The 15,495-nt window shown below is 41.3% G+C and overlaps 1 protein-coding gene and 1 long non-coding RNA gene across 6 annotated transcripts in view; both read left to right on the forward strand.

Moving 5' to 3' along the window:
- Positions 1–15,495, forward strand: part of cald1a (caldesmon 1a) — a 57,116-nt gene that overhangs the window by 33,668 nt on the left and 7,953 nt on the right. For 4 of the 5 annotated variants that reach the window (XR_003050489.1, XM_017034663.2, XM_025058201.1 and 1 more), the window contains exons 3-12: positions 1,244–1,381; positions 3,165–3,582; positions 3,677–3,709; positions 4,880–4,992; positions 6,092–6,359; positions 10,834–10,971; positions 14,455–14,498; positions 14,734–14,809; positions 15,100–15,240; positions 15,334–15,429. Coding sequence is in view for 4 of the 5 variants with exons in the window: in XM_017034663.2 (XP_016890152.2) it covers positions 1,244–1,381; positions 3,165–3,582; positions 3,677–3,709; positions 4,880–4,992; positions 6,092–6,359; positions 10,834–10,971; positions 14,455–14,498; positions 14,734–14,809; positions 15,100–15,240; positions 15,334–15,429 (1,465 nt within the window). In the remaining variant the exon portion in view is untranslated. The remainder of the gene's footprint in view (positions 1–1,243; positions 1,382–3,164; positions 3,583–3,676; positions 3,710–4,879; positions 4,993–6,091; positions 6,360–10,833; positions 10,972–14,454; positions 14,499–14,733; positions 14,810–15,099; positions 15,241–15,333; positions 15,430–15,495) is intronic. The other variant, XM_017034664.2, reaches the window with a different exon arrangement.
- LOC112487429 (uncharacterized) lies at positions 7,968–9,469 on the forward strand. The gene is made up of 2 exons (XR_003050491.1): positions 7,968–8,017; positions 8,107–9,469. It is a non-coding gene; the product is annotated as an uncharacterized LOC112487429 (long non-coding RNA).

Genomic DNA, 15,495 nt, shown 5'->3' on the forward strand with positions numbered 1-15,495 from the left:
ACCAGTTTTTGGCTTTTTAAATGTTTGACTGTTTACAGTAGTGGCAGTTGTGGTTCCCTGCCTGTAGCTGATGCTAGTTAGCGTAGCATAAGCATAACTTAGTTTAAAGAAATTCAGTTGACACTTGACAATTTGTTGCAAAATGTTGAGAAATTCTTGATAATTAAAATTGCAACTACTAATGTTTTGATATCATAATTGTATGATATTGGTGCCGATAAGTTATCTTTCTGTATTACAAATATCATGGAGCTTCCGTGGCTCTGTATAAATTGTTTTTCAAGCTAACAGCCAGTTAGCTGCAGCATATGAGCGTGAGCTCCCTTGTGTGTTCTCCATTCATTGACATTTTTGGCTGTGCACCAGGAAGCTAACAAAATCAACATGTTAGCCATTAGTTCAGTATAATGACTACAACAGTAGAAAAAAAAAGAATGATACCTGTGAAATAAATGAGGCCATATCTGCAAAGCTCAAATTTGGAAAAATAACATCAATAAATGTCCTTTACTTTCCATTAGAGCAGTTGTTCTTGTTGTTGCTCTAGTGCAATGGCCAGAAAGCCAAACTGATAGTGATGTTTGAACAAAGGTGGGTGTCCAGGCAGATTGGATCACCTACATTCCGTTTTTGCACAATACAACAAGGAGCTGTGTCTTTGCGCGTGTCAGCACAAAATATTTCTGTAAGTACGTGCGACGCAGGAGATGTTTAAACTTCGCTTCAGCTGGAGGGAAATGTGAATATTAGATTTAATGTGGTGTTAAGTTCCTTGTAGAAATATAAACGTTTAAGGTTAGTGGTTGTTTTGGATCATAAAACAACACTTACACACACACACACACACTACCTCCCCGGTCTGATCTGTTTCAACACCAGGCGGATGAATGAAAAGTGTGGACCAAAAACAGTTCTCCAGGCTCAGACTTATCCTCGGCCAAGACATGGCTCCAGACTGACTTTTTATCAGCTCCTGAAAACTGCAGCCACGATAAGGAGTATTAGTTGTTGCACAGCTGACAGGTCGGCTTGATAGGAGAAGGGAGAAAAAAAGGCTTAGGACAAATGCACCAGGTTTGGTCGCTGGGATGATTACAGTCCAATTTAAAGAATGGTTCACTTTGAAGTTTGTAACCACAGAGATAAATGGAAGGAAGGGAACGAAACTGATGAAGGTTGAACTTGGGAGTAAAAAAAAGTCTGTTGTCTTCTAATTCTGTCTTACCTATGTTGCCTTTTCCAGGATGGCTAGGATTGATGATGATGAGGAAGAAGCGGCCCGCGAGAGGAGGCGCAGGGCACGCCAGGAGAGACTGAAGACCAGGGAGGGCGAGGAGCCTAGCGGACAGCCAGACAGTCTGGTCGTGACCAACAGCCACAGGTGACACACTTTCAACCACACAAACTCCCTTTGTGATGAACACGTAGTCAGCAGCCCGGCGCTCAGCTCCCGTTTTTTTTTGTTTTGTTGATATCACTGTCATGCTTCCTGCCAAGTCTAAACGGCTGTATCTCATCAATAAATGATAAACATATGTCCCTGCGCTTTGTGACAAAATGAAGAAATAATAACGGCGAAAAGTCACAGCCTCTGCTGTAGTGGGAATCCAGAGAGGAGACAGAGGTTATCCAAAGGCTTTCGGGAAGTTGAATATCTGGTTCTTTGTTCTGGCGCATTTTTTACAGCGATAGCAGAAGTGCAGTAACCTCTCAGAATTCTTAGAAATATTAAAATGTCTTCTTGAACTAAAAACAGTTGCAGCTGTCTTTTTTATTATCGCGCAAATGTCAACTTTGCCAAGGAGCTAAAAGTAGCTCTGTGATTTGGTCAAAAGGCTGATTTTATCTGACATATTAATCTGTCACACAAAATAGAATCTTAATAAACTGTGGGCTGTTTACATGGAGTATATGAGGAGACATGGGAGAAATGTCACTGCCAGTTAACGTTTGTGTACATCACCCGCCGCAGCTCTGCTGTTAGATGGGTCTGTACAGATTTAATGGACCGCTTTATTGTAAATTTGATCCTTAATTGCAAAAGAAAAAGAAACAAAACAGACATATAATATGTGTATATATATACACATGTGTTTATATATATATGTGTGTGTGTATATATATGTATGTGTATATATATATGTGTGTGTGTATATATATGTATGTGTATATATATATGTATGTATATATATATATATATTATGATACAAATAATATTTAGTGAAAAGTTCTAGGTCCCGGCCCCAACCCAGCTGTCTACTTGGTGTTATGGTTTTGGCCCATGCCTTGGAGACGGCTGCAAAACCAAAAGAGTCAGAATATTAACTCAGATGAATTTCAAAGCTATGAGGTCAATCTTCTTGGCTCGGTTGGAAGTGATAGTGGGCTGTGCTGACATCTTGCAACACAAACGATGCTTTGTGGCCCTGGATGTATTTCCTCTGTGAGATCACAGATGCATCCTGGGCTGGTCCATCAGCAGATCGTGCAGGAAGATTTAAAGTTAAAGCAGGATACAGTGTTTCCTTGTGTCAATTGTCCAGCTGCCAGGATGACATTTGGCAAACTTTTAGTTTACATCAGTTGATGGTGCGAGTCGTTGAATTGGACTCTGTCACTGGTATGTTAGCAAGTTTTTACAGTGAAAGGCCAGTAGACTTAAAATATTTGATGACCTCTTTATGAGTAACTGAGTAGATGTGGATGGATTGGTCATTTAATTGATCTCATTTGTTAACCAGCACTTACAAACTACCGTGAATGTGTGTTTGTGATATTTGGGGAGTGTGTTTAGATCAGGGCTTGATTCATTACTTGCTGTTTATTAAATATTGAGCTCTAAATCTATGAGAATAAATGACACAGAATGGTGAAAATGTGAAACTACATTTTAGTCTAATCAATAAACAAAATGAGAACATCAATCATGTTATTTTACCAAAACCCCTACAGCTTCAGTGTAAAATAATAACTTTAATTTCTGTCGTTCTGTGCCTACATTTTTTTATTGTTGTTTCTGTCAAATTCCCACAATGCATTTGTGACATTTTCCTGTTAAAGGGTATCAATGCATTTTTGATATTGGAAGTTGAAAGGGTTCTGTCCAGATTGAGCTAATTAGTGGCGCACTTAATGAAATATTTGTCTCCTCCATTTTCTGCCAGTGTGACAGAGACGGTGTCTGTGACCAGCTCTTGCGGAGGAAGCGTGGACGACGAGGACCAAGCCCTGCTGGACCGCATGGCCAAACGTGAGGAGAGGAGGCAGAGACGCATGATGGAGGCGATGGAGAGACAGAGACAGGTGGACCCCACGGTGACAGAGGACAACAACACGGAGAAAAACAACGAGGAAGAGGAGAGGCCATCATGGCGCCGGGGTCGTTACCGGGACAACGAGGAGGAGGAGGAGAAGACATACAGCCCGAGAAGGGAGGAGAAGCAGCAAGTGGAAGAGCCGGGAGAAGAGGAAGTGGCTGCTCCTGAGGTAGAGGAAGAAGTGGAGGAAGACGTGGATGAAGAGGAGGAGCAAAAGGAAGATGTGGTGGAGGAGAAACCGAAAAGATCCTACATGAGGGAAGAGGTGGGTCATCACGCCATCAGAGTGATTTTATACGTTTATTATAGGTTTTTAATGTAACGACAGACTTTTGCAAATGTGATGCTTTTCTCTGTAGGAATCGACTGATGAGCCTTCTGGCCAATCAGAGGTAAAGTTCAGGCATGGGTCTGTTGACCTCTGTGTTGCACACTTTCGACCAATTGCTGGATGTCTTTCAAAAACACAACCATGATCCCTTTTTCGTAGGAGTTGACTGGAGAAGACACACAGGCCTTAGTCAGTGAGACTTTAACTCAGAATGGCAATTCAAAACATGCTGAGTCTGCGAGGAAGACAGTAGAGTTTCCCACGGACGATAATGTAGTTAATTATTCCGAGAAAAGGTCTATGACACTCATGCATGACACAGAAGAGGATGATGAGGTATCTGAGATACTGCAGTCAGAGGATAATGAGGTATCATACATGTGGTAAGAGTTTTAGTAGAGGTTGTTACTGCACAGCACTGAAAACTCCGTCTGGGTAACTTCACTGTCTTCACACGTCTTTTCACTCTCTCAAACGTAAAGAACACTTTTGAGACAAAGCCACAAAAAAAGTCCACATTTCTCGCATAGTGATTTATTCCAGAGCCAGACGCTGAAATTACCCAGGCAACCATGTGTCATCACAGTGTGGTCTGATCCATCTGAAGACTGGTGGTGACTTGGCCAAATTTTTTAACGAGGTGTGGTTGCAGCCATGTGGCCGGATGTTTAATACGGTTAATGCTATGCTGCACAGAGTGGTCACAGTGTTGGGTTGTATTTTTTCTGCATGTCATCCTCAGTGATCCCTCACATCACACACTCAGTCCACTCCAACAGTTAAATGCAGCAGAGGAACGAACAGTAATGTGGTTTAAATTATTCTGGATTTCATACAGAAGGAAATTTTGAGTCGAAGCAAGAATTTGAACCTCCTTTTTTTAAGACACCCATAATAATAACAGCTGCAGCTAAGAGGAGTTTGGGAACCACCGGGGTTAATGTCAAGTTATTTTCATTATTTATCAACGGTTAAACCCATTCCCAAGAGCAGTGAGGTAAAACAACAGTGTTTAGCAGGAGACACTCCCAGGTTGATCACATGTTACTTAATCCTCTGTTAGCAGTAATTCTGGAGTGGACGCTGTCGGGCGTGATGTTGTGTGTTATTTTGTTTTCGGTGTGTGTTTTCTCTTCATTATTGTGACATCACTCCGATAGACGTTGAGCAACAATTCCTGCCCACCCATTGGTCGGTTCTTTTGTTTACCGTCTCTGTTTTTGCTGCGCAGATTACCGAGAGAGACGGAGTGAGGGAGGAGTGGGAGGAGCAGAGGAAGCAGAACGGAGGGCTGCATGACGAGGAGGCTCCCAAACAACACAGGAAACCTGAGAGGACTCTCAGGTAAACGGACGCAGACACGGAGAGACAGGCACAGTCACGGTGTGGTTTTTAGTCTAAGGCTAAAGATGTTGCAAGACTAACAAAAAAAAAAACATTCCTGTGATTCACGTGCCAGTTTTCTGCTGTTTAATAACATGCTTTGGGAATCCAAATAATTGCCTCATCTCAATTAGTGGTTGTGGTATTTGTGTCACGTGCACAAAATGTTTGATTTTGAATGAAGAAAAAAAACTAAAGGAGGGAAAAAAGGGATATTTCCTTATAAAGGTGATATTTGCTGTTCTCAGTGCTCCAGTTCTGCCTGGCTTCACCTGAATAGTTGTGGAAAACTACCTGAGACACTTAATACTCTGGACACAAAGGTCAAGGAGAAAAGATCAAGTTTCCCTATGAAGATCACAGTTTCTTTCAAAATAAAAAAATGTAGAAAATCAACAAATACAATTCTGAGCTATTTAAAAGAAAAATCACATGTTGGTCATATTGGTATAATTATAACAAAAAACAAATGGTTGATTTTAAATGTATTGAATTGATTTCTTTTTAGCCTGGATCCTATTTTGAAAACAGTAATTCTTCTCAGTATTTTTCTGGGTTTTCGTGGTGTTAGCAAATGCTGGACTGTGGGCTTCATAAACAGACAGGGACCTATTGATACGACACACAGACATATTTGTCGCTCAGGTATTCCCTCAGGCTTCCAGCCAAATAACTGGAAAGCCTCTCTGAATCAGATTTACACACTAACAAGCCTGGAAAGCCTATCTGAATCAGATTTACACACTAACAAGCTGTTTTCGTCTAGACTTCAGCAGAAGTGTGTTGTTATAAGGTGGGTCACATCCATAAATCCCCGGTGAATGAAACTTAAGTTGAGATGTGACCTAATCTTTGCAAAGGTGACTGTTGGTATTTGTGCACACGCACTGTCTCTGTGTGTGGTTGTTTGTCCACGAAAGTGTCAAATCCTCCTGTGTACGTGTTAAATATTCAGATTGTATCACATGTCTGGCGCTGACCTGAGTGTCAAGCAGCTGTTTTTTTTACCTTTTGTTGCGATCTGCTCAGTTCTGACCTGCGGTCTCTGTGCTTGGTGTAGTCGGGGCAGCCTGCGCTCCCCCGAGGTGTCTGCAGGTGATGACCAGGACGACGACGCCCGGCTGGAAGCAGAGCGCAAGCTGGAGGAGCTGAAGCGTCGCCGCGATGATGCCGAGACCGAGGAGTTTGAGAGGATGAGACAGAAGCAGCAGGAGGCTGAGGCCGAGCTGGAGGAGCTGAAGAAGAAGAGGGAGGAAAGGAGGAAGGTGCTGGAGGAGGAGGAGAAGCAGAAGAAGCAGGAGGAGGAGGAGAAGAAAGCCAGAGAGGAGGTAGAAATCAGGTTCTGTTTGTTATCGTCGTGGGTGAATTCTTACCGCAGGAATAAAATAACCGCCAGAGTTGATGTTTTCTTTTTTAGCTGATACATCGTCAGCAAAAGTATCCAAACCTCCCGTGGCAGCTGTAAAAAACATTTATGAGCCATGTTGCCACGAGACATGATGTCAACTTTTGTTTGTGGACGACTGAGTGAAACACAGCAGAACACAGTAACTCCCATAGAGCTGTCAGATCTCCCTGCAGTAGAAAAACCCTGCCATCTGTATGCTCTGGATTTTATGTTGTTTGTGGCAATGGGCATCATAGTAAAGAATGACATTTTAAATAGTGTATCACACCTCAAGTTTGACACCAGACAGAAAAAAAGATACTCACTCCTAACCAATGGGAATGTTTGTTGGAGCTGAATGAAAACTTTGTGATTCTATTCTACAATAGTTGCCATTCTTTTTTTTTGTACCTTGATACTTTAATCAATCAAAAATGCCCAAAGAGAGCAGTATTATTAGACTTTTAGTCTTTCAAACTGGAGCAGTCTGAAAGCAAATATTTTTGTTGTTCCTTTTGCATCTTTAACCAAAAGTAAGACTAAATAAACACCTGGGACATGATGTAACCTAGTTTTCCTGCATAGATTTATTTAATCTTTTACACAGATGTAAAAAAAAGTTGTCTTTTTGTCTTTACACCTGTGTTAGCAGCAGCTCGTGCATCACGATGGCGTTAAAAATGTGGTTTTATTATCACGTCTTTGTACTTTATCTATCACGGGGACTTTGCGTCGTCTCTATCCCTAATTTAATTATATCATTTCTTCTTCTCCGTATCGTAACAGTGACAACTGCATTCCCGTGTGTTCCGTGTTGTTGTTTTTCCTTTTCAACTGCTCGCGCTGAGACGCTGCGTTCCTACTATTAGTCTGACTGCTCGTCTTTGTTGATCCTGGCTGCAAGTGTGGCAGCGCGTCTCACACTATCTGCTCCTGTTCTTCTCCACTTCTGTGATGTTAATGAGGCCTTTTGGTTTGTAATTAAAAGATGGCCCAAAGATACAGAGAGACTAATTAACCAAGACATGGCTGTTGGAAAAGGCCGGACGCCCTGCCAAACTCTAGACCTAGTCTTAATACAGTGCCTCAAAGTGTCTCAAACATTCAATGTTGGTGGGAGAAAAAAAAACCTGTATTTCCTGAGCTTTTTTTTTTCTTGGCACAAGTGATCACTGTGAATAGGAATGGGTTGAGACTAATTAAATTTGCTCTTAACCTGCTTCATTGCTTAAAGTAAGTCAATCAATTAGAAAGTGGCACATAGTTATTGTAAGACATTGCTGTGCTACAGCTGTGAGCAGGGCTTTATTTTGACCAGTAAAATGATTACCTTGCAGTTTAATCTGAGGAGTTAAATGTTCACGTTGTCTTTAAACAAATTTTTGACCCTGGTTCTTGCTTATAGTGTTGTAAACAAGGCTTGTTGGCTGAGCCATTCCAGATAGGGTACTTTTTTGTGGTACTACTACCAGGGATGGGGCCGATCTGATGCAGTATCGCTATCGACAGCCCATCCCAACGTAGGAAAGGAGGAAGGTGCTGGAGGAGGAGGAGAAGCAGAAGAAGCAGGAGGAGGAGGAGAAGAAAGCCAGAGAGGAGGTAGAAATCAGGTTCTGTTTGTTATCGTCGTGGGTGAATTCTTACCGCAGGAATAAAATAACCGCCAGAGTTGATGTTTTCTTTTTTAGCTGATACATCGTCAGCAAAAGTATCCAAACCTCCCGTGGCAGCTGTAAAAAACATTTATGAGCCATGTTGCCACGAGACATGATGTCAACTTTTGTTTGTGGACGACTGAGTGAAACACAGCAGAACACAGTAACTCCCATAGAGCTGTCAGATCTCCCTGCAGTAGAAAAACCCTGCCATCTGTATGCTCTGGATTTTATGTTGTTTGTGGCAATGGGCATCATAGTAAAGAATGACATTTTAAATAGTGTATCACACCTCAAGTTTGACACCAGACAGAAAAAAAGATACTCACTCCTAACCAATGGGAATGTTTGTTGGAGCTGAATGAAAACTTTGTGATTCTATTCTACAATAGTTGCCATTCTTTTTTTTTGTACCTTGATACTTTAATCAATCAAAAATGCCCAAAGAGAGCAGTATTATTAGACTTTTAGTCTTTCAAACTGGAGCAGTCTGAAAGCAAATATTTTTGTTGTTCCTTTTGCATCTTTAACCAAAAGTAAGACTAAATAAACACCTGGGACATGATGTAACCTAGTTTTCCTGCATAGATTTATTTAATCTTTTACACAGATGTAAAAAAAAGTTGTCTTTTTGTCTTTACACCTGTGTTAGCAGCAGCTCGTGCATCACGATGGCGTTAAAAATGTGGTTTTATTATCACGTCTTTGTACTTTATCTATCACGGGGACTTTGCGTCGTCTCTATCCCTAATTTAATTATATCATTTCTTCTTCTCCGTATCGTAACAGTGACAACTGCATTCCCGTGTGTTCCGTGTTGTTGTTTTTCCTTTTCAACTGCTCGCGCTGAGACGCTGCGTTCCTACTATTAGTCTGACTGCTCGTCTTTGTTGATCCTGGCTGCAAGTGTGGCAGCGCGTCTCACACTATCTGCTCCTGTTCTTCTCCACTTCTGTGATGTTAATGAGGCCTTTTGGTTTGTAATTAAAAGATGGCCCAAAGATACAGAGAGACTAATTAACCAAGACATGGCTGTTGGAAAAGGCCGGACGCCCTGCCAAACTCTAGACCTAGTCTTAATACAGTGCCTCAAAGTGTCTCAAACATTCAATGTTGGTGGGAGAAAAAAAAAAACTGTATTTCCTGAGCTTTTTTTTTTCTTGGCACAAGTGATCACTGTGAATAGGAATGGGTTGAGACTAATTAAATTTGCTCTTAACCTGCTTCATTGCTTAAAGTAAGTCAATCAATTAGAAAGTGGCACATAGTTATTGTAAGACATTGCTGTGCTACAGCTGTGAGCAGGGCTTTATTTTGACCAGTAAAATGATTACCTTGCAGTTTAATCTGAGGAGTTAAATGTTCACGTTGTCTTTAAACAAATTTTTGACCCTGGTTCTTGCTTATAGTGTTGTAAACAAGGCTTGTTGGCTGAGCCATTCCAGATAGGGTACTTTTTTGTGGTACTACTACCAGGGATGGGGCCGCTCTGATGCAGTATCGCTATCGACAGCCCATCCCAACGTAATTAGTGGATCGGACCGATCCGATCCAACCTGTAAAGAATTCCGATCCACAAACCATGTCTGAGCTCCAGCCTTGGCTGATTGATTCCTGCCGGCGGGTCTGTTAGATGACTGTAAACATTGGAATCACGCTCTTGAACAGAACGTGGCTCAACAAGATTGTGAGGCACGCCGCAGTTCAGGAAATCCACTACACATTTTGCAGCAAGATAGCAGGCTGTTTAAAATGTTCAATTTCAAACCCATACAGTTGCATTTTTGTTTTAAGGATGGGGTTTTTCCTGTTAAGATGGTTTCTTGTATTTTGGACCTCAAGGTGCCTTTTGGGAAATACATGCATATAATAATATTATTAAAACAATACTATCGGTATTGGGATCGAATCGGAAGTGAAAAAACGTGGATCGGTGCATCCCTAACTACTACTATACTGGCGTTGTCCTCAACAATATTACTGTTCTACTACAGTCTCTCAAAGTCCATTGACCATTGTGTCAGCCATAGTCGTACTTTATGCCCAGTACTCGGCTGGGCTGAAGCCGGCCCAAATGCATTTTGGGTATTGAAATGGTATTTCAAACTAGAGGCACTTTTCCCAACAATCGGCTTAAATGACAACATCTTTATTGACTGTGCATTAAAGCAATTGGATATGAAGAGGGTGTCATTGTGACCGTGCAATAAATATATTTGAATTTTTAATCTGAATAATTTCACAATAAGCCCTAAATAAGAAGAAACATACAGAGGATTATTATCCCTCTAGTTAGGTCTGTTCTCTTTCCATAAAAGGCCTCTGGGTTTTTTTGTGTGTGTCTCTGCAAGGCTGTGCACTTCAGCAATTCAGCTTAAATCAGGCAAAGAAAGAATGGAGAGGCCAAGGCACTGCCTCATGGACAAACAGCTTTTAAACAAAGATGCCAAAATAAACCTCCTTTTTTTAATGTTTTTTATTTAAACAAATGTTAATTCCAAAACAGTCTGTTCATTTGTTGGCCGTCTGCTGATGTCTTTGCAGACACCATAATCAAAACAGAGTGGACGATCCTGGATTAGAGGTGCCTGAAAAGAATGTGCAGCACATATATATGCTGCTAGTGAATTATTGACGGCAGGTTAAAATGCTAAATATTCATTAAAATAATTAAAAGTCATTCCTCAATTTATTTCTACTTTCTGAGAAGTGTGCGTGTGTTGAACTCCTTTAACCACACACACATCTTTTTATCCTCAGGAGGAGAAGAGGAAGATGAAAGAGGAGATTGAAAGGAGGCGAGCAGAGGCTGCTGAGAAGAGGCAGAAAGTGGAGGACACTATGGACGGAGAGGAAAAACCCTTCAAGTGCGTCAGCCCCCGAGGCTCTTCTTTGAAGGTCAGTCCACCATTTTTAACCCCCTCACCCCCACCAGCAACTGTCAGTCTAGTCTGATCTTTCCTTTTAACCATCCTCGACGCTCCACGTCCTTTTAATGTTCAAGCACGTGGGCAGTTTGTAATGATAATGGAGGCCATTGAACCACTGACAATCAACTTGTAAGACACCTGTTGTACCCGCCGAGTCAGAGCAACACTGCAGATTAATGTTAATGAGTCTGCTGCTGGGAAATGAGGCTGTTGATGATGAAATGAGCCGATTGGTTGGTTGGATTTTCACAAACATTAAATATTTACTTAATTATTTTGTAATTCATTCAGATATGATGTTGACATCTGGTTTTGACCTAAATCAAATCCATCATGCATCACAATTAATTTAAATCTTATTCTAGATATTTTTGCATAGGTTATCACAAGTATGTTATATATAACAGAAAATTGGGGGCAGCCTATTAACAGCATATCTGCTGCTAACACAACAATTTCCCAAATGTGGGATCAATATAGTACAAATGTATTTTATTTTATTTTTATTGCCAGGCTCTGCTCTACATTATTAAAATGATGTGATTTCCTGTGGTCAGTTTGCTAATGTTCTATCAACTCCAATTGCCTCCCAGACTGGGCTTTACTTTGTCGTCATGTTCACTGTAGGTACAACTGTGTTTGTGCATGTGTGAAGTTTGTGTGAAGTTTGGATTTGCAGTGCTGTGTTACCATAGTGCTCTATTACTGTTGGGTTGTGCAGTGGGTCTGTGTTTTGTCTTTCAACCTTATATGTGTGTGTGTGTGCGTTTTATAAAACCTGAAGACAGTTTTGCTGACGCTAATGACCACAGTGGCGGTTCTGTGTTTAGGCACGGATTGGAAATGTTGACAGAGTGTCTGCACAGTGACCATTAGTCATATTAAAATATAATTAATCTGCCACTTAATAAGACAACATAATTATTTAATGCTTTTGGAGAGAATTAAGACTACGATAGATTCTTTGAGCTTTTTCAGGAAAAATATATCACATCTTCTTCATCTTTAAAAGGCTAGCAGCTAACAGTTTCTGTTCATCAGGTTTAAAAAGTTAAATACATTTTAAAAAATTATATTATTATAATATTCCCTACAACTGACCTAGAAGCAGATGACCCTATAAACACAGCAGGAGTGTGTTCTAATTACACACTGTAGTTTAAATGATATTTTTAGCTGCCTTGCTAAACGCTAACAGCATGTTAGCTTCTGCTCCAGGGTCTGCTAAGCCTAAAGCAAGTGCTGGAGTTAGTCAGCAGTGGGAAAATAAATAGGACAGTGGGAAGAGTTTATTGTTTACAAAACTCCAACACTTGATAAGTGCTAGTTTGAAGGTATTCTCTTTTCTATCTTAGACTGTTTAGGTTGCCAGCTAACAAATTAGCTTTTTCGTCTTACTTTTACTGATGGATTAAGATAAAAAGTAAGATTGATCTCTTGTAGCCGACTTTCTGCTGTGGTAAGCTGTAACTACTCCCGTTAGTCTGAGGTGTACTTGGACCCTTAGTTTTAAACATTTAATCTTTTCATGCTCAAATAGATGTTCTAACTTTAGCAGAAAAGTAGCAGCCCATCACATTAGCAATGGCTCTGTTTACATTGTTCACAGTAAATCATCCCAATGTGAACTGTTAGGCAACAAGAGAACATGACGGATTAAATAAATACTGTACGTTCATCACTTTGATCACTTACATCTGTGTGTTTTTGGTACTGTGACTCGTAAAAATGTCAAACCTGAATACACGAGTATGACATCATTACTAAACACAGTCATTTATAATGAGCTTTTTGACACACAAAAAATGACATTTTGACACGAAACAGTAGGAAAGTCACTGGTAAAATTAATGAGGTTAATGATTGCTACTTTCCATTTAGTTCCCACTGCACCGCTGCGACTGTACCGCAACACAACACCGTCATTGCCATTGTGATCGGTAACACCTGCACTTTTGTGGCTGAAGCTTTCAAACGTGGCTGCCGTTTGATACTGGGAAAGTCTGTGCCTGTTCTTGTTTGCTTCTGGGATTGAAGAAGAACACAGAGGCCACACCGGAACAATAAAGTTACAAACTGTACGAGGGAAACAATCAGAGTGAGGGGGGGGGGGAAGACTATAAAAATATCTGTAGTGCTCGGTTGAGGCACAGAGTTGGATAATTTTCAATTTGCTCAAATTCATTTGACCCACTGTTGACATAAAACAGCAGTTAAAGCATTTTTTATAAGCCTCACAGAAGACAATATGGTTCCATAAAGTGAAAAACAATGCACACACAGGGATTCATATTTATTTTATGTATATGTGTTTCTTGAGGTTTAGAAATGATGAGAGAAAATGGTTGTTTGTAAAAAAAAAAAAAAGAAAAAAAGTCAAAGAGTAAGCACGACACTCAGAAGAATCCTTTACAGGCCTGCTTTTTGTTTTCCCCCCTTTTTTTAACTGCCATATCGTGGCATCTCGCTTTATTTAAACAAGGAGAAATATGCAGTGCTATCAGCAATCAGGGGGAACACTGTGTCCCATGAGTTGTTATCTCCACTAAACCAGCAGAACTCTGCAGTGTACTATAGATAAAGTGCAGCATTGTCTGCTGGAGGACAGAGGGGCAGAATGAAGGACAGGCTGCAGGGACGCAGAAACCAGATTATGGTTAACAGGATTACTGTAACAGTGTTCAGATGGCTACAGCTCTTTAAAATGCAACTGAGAATGGGGAATTTCCTGCCAGAATGTATTTTGGGAACTCCTACATTGAGCAGCGACGGAATGTACGGCCCTTTCTGTCACTGAGGGGAGTGGGAGACAGTCTGCTGCGTCTCCTTTAGTCCGTTTAAATGTTTTTGTAAGCGTCCGACGGGGCGCATGCGTGCCCCCCCCCCAGCTTTTACCCGTTTTGTTTCATTATCATAAACAATCCTGTGACATTCCCACAGTCTAAAGGCAAAGAGAAATGTAGTGTGCTCCCTCCTCTTCCTCCTCCACCCCTCTCTCCCTCCCTCCTCCCTGTCTGTCTGTCTCTGTTTCTCTGGTCAGAGCACATCTTACTAATAATATATATATATATTTAAAAAAGAGAGAGAGAAATCCGTATGTATCTGCAGCCTGATTTAAATGACTATTGGCCGGAGGATACAGCACTCTATTGCTATTCAGTGTAATTCTGACAATCTACTAAGGATGTGTCATTATTTAAAATGGAATGCTTGCGTTTTCACCTCTGACCTCTAGTCACAAATGGCTTTTTACAATGGACCTCCTCCTGCAGTACTACAGGCCATAAAGAAACGATAGAAGCCAGAGGAAATCAAAAGGCAGCCTTGGCGTAACATCTGTTTTGAGTCTGCTGAAGAGTGAAGGGATAATATTGTGTTGCAGTGATGTATGCGTGAGTGGAACATCATTGCCATATTTATAACCCAGAGGCTTTCTAATGTTTCTGCACAGATTGGAGAGCGAGCGGAGTTCCTGAACAAGTCGGCACAGAAAAGGTAAAAATGCAACATGAGATATTGTCCCAGCATTTCTCTTTTTTTTTTTTTTTTTCCCTTTGAATATTTGTGTCTTGCCTTGCAGCAATAACCCAAAAAAGGAACCCACAAATGAAAGTTTCAGTGTCCTCTGCCAGAGATCCAAGACCAAATACTATATAATATTTATAGTGGCTTCATTTTTTTTTTTTTTTTTGGATGCACTGTGTGCTAACTGTGTGTTTTTGCCCCGCAGCACTGTGAAGGCGTCCATTTCCCCCATGGTGTCCAAGATAGACAACAGGCTGGAGCAGTACACCTCTGCTGCTCAGGTTTGCACTGCCTCCGTTGTGAAAATCTAAAACCTCTGCCATGTCAAACATTTAGTCCAGTCCATGTGGGGTAAGACAAACGCCCTGTGTCAAACCTTAGCTTAATGAAGAGACATCCAGGACGTCCAGGAATACGTGGAGAAGAAAAAGCTCAGCTCGACTCTCTGTACATTTTATGACTCACATGGTTGAATCATAGTTTAAATAAATTTTAAACTTTATCAAAGCAGATATGAAACAAGACAAATCTGCACACTTCACTTTTTAAAGCCACCACTTTGTCTGTGCAGAGGGAGAACAGGGAGTCTCGATCCCCTCGCTCCGGGGCGGTGGATTTGCCCGTGGTTACCGACAGCATACGAAACATCAAGAGCATGTGGGAGAAAGGCAACGTGTTCGGCTCGCCTGGAGGTGGAGGAAACACATTCAAGGTTAAAAAAAAAAAGTTTCTTGGGGCTGAAGTGGAGAGCATTTCCTGCTGGTGAGGACCAGCTTTAGCTGACCTTTAACCCCTGTCCAAACAGGAAGCAGCTGTGATGAAGACGGGCGTGGCCGGCCGCATCAATGAGTGGCTGAACAAAACCCCAGAGAGCGGGAAAACGTCAGGAGGAAGGCCAGCGGTAGGTTGTTGCCATCGCGACCTGAGCGACGACTCGTAACAAACGCTCAGGGCCGTTTTACTGTAC

This window comes from Cynoglossus semilaevis, chromosome 8 (genome assembly GCF_000523025.1).
Source record: "Cynoglossus semilaevis isolate Cse_v1.0 chromosome 8, Cse_v1.0, whole genome shotgun sequence".
NCBI classification, from domain to species: domain Eukaryota; kingdom Metazoa; phylum Chordata; class Actinopteri; order Pleuronectiformes; family Cynoglossidae; genus Cynoglossus; species Cynoglossus semilaevis.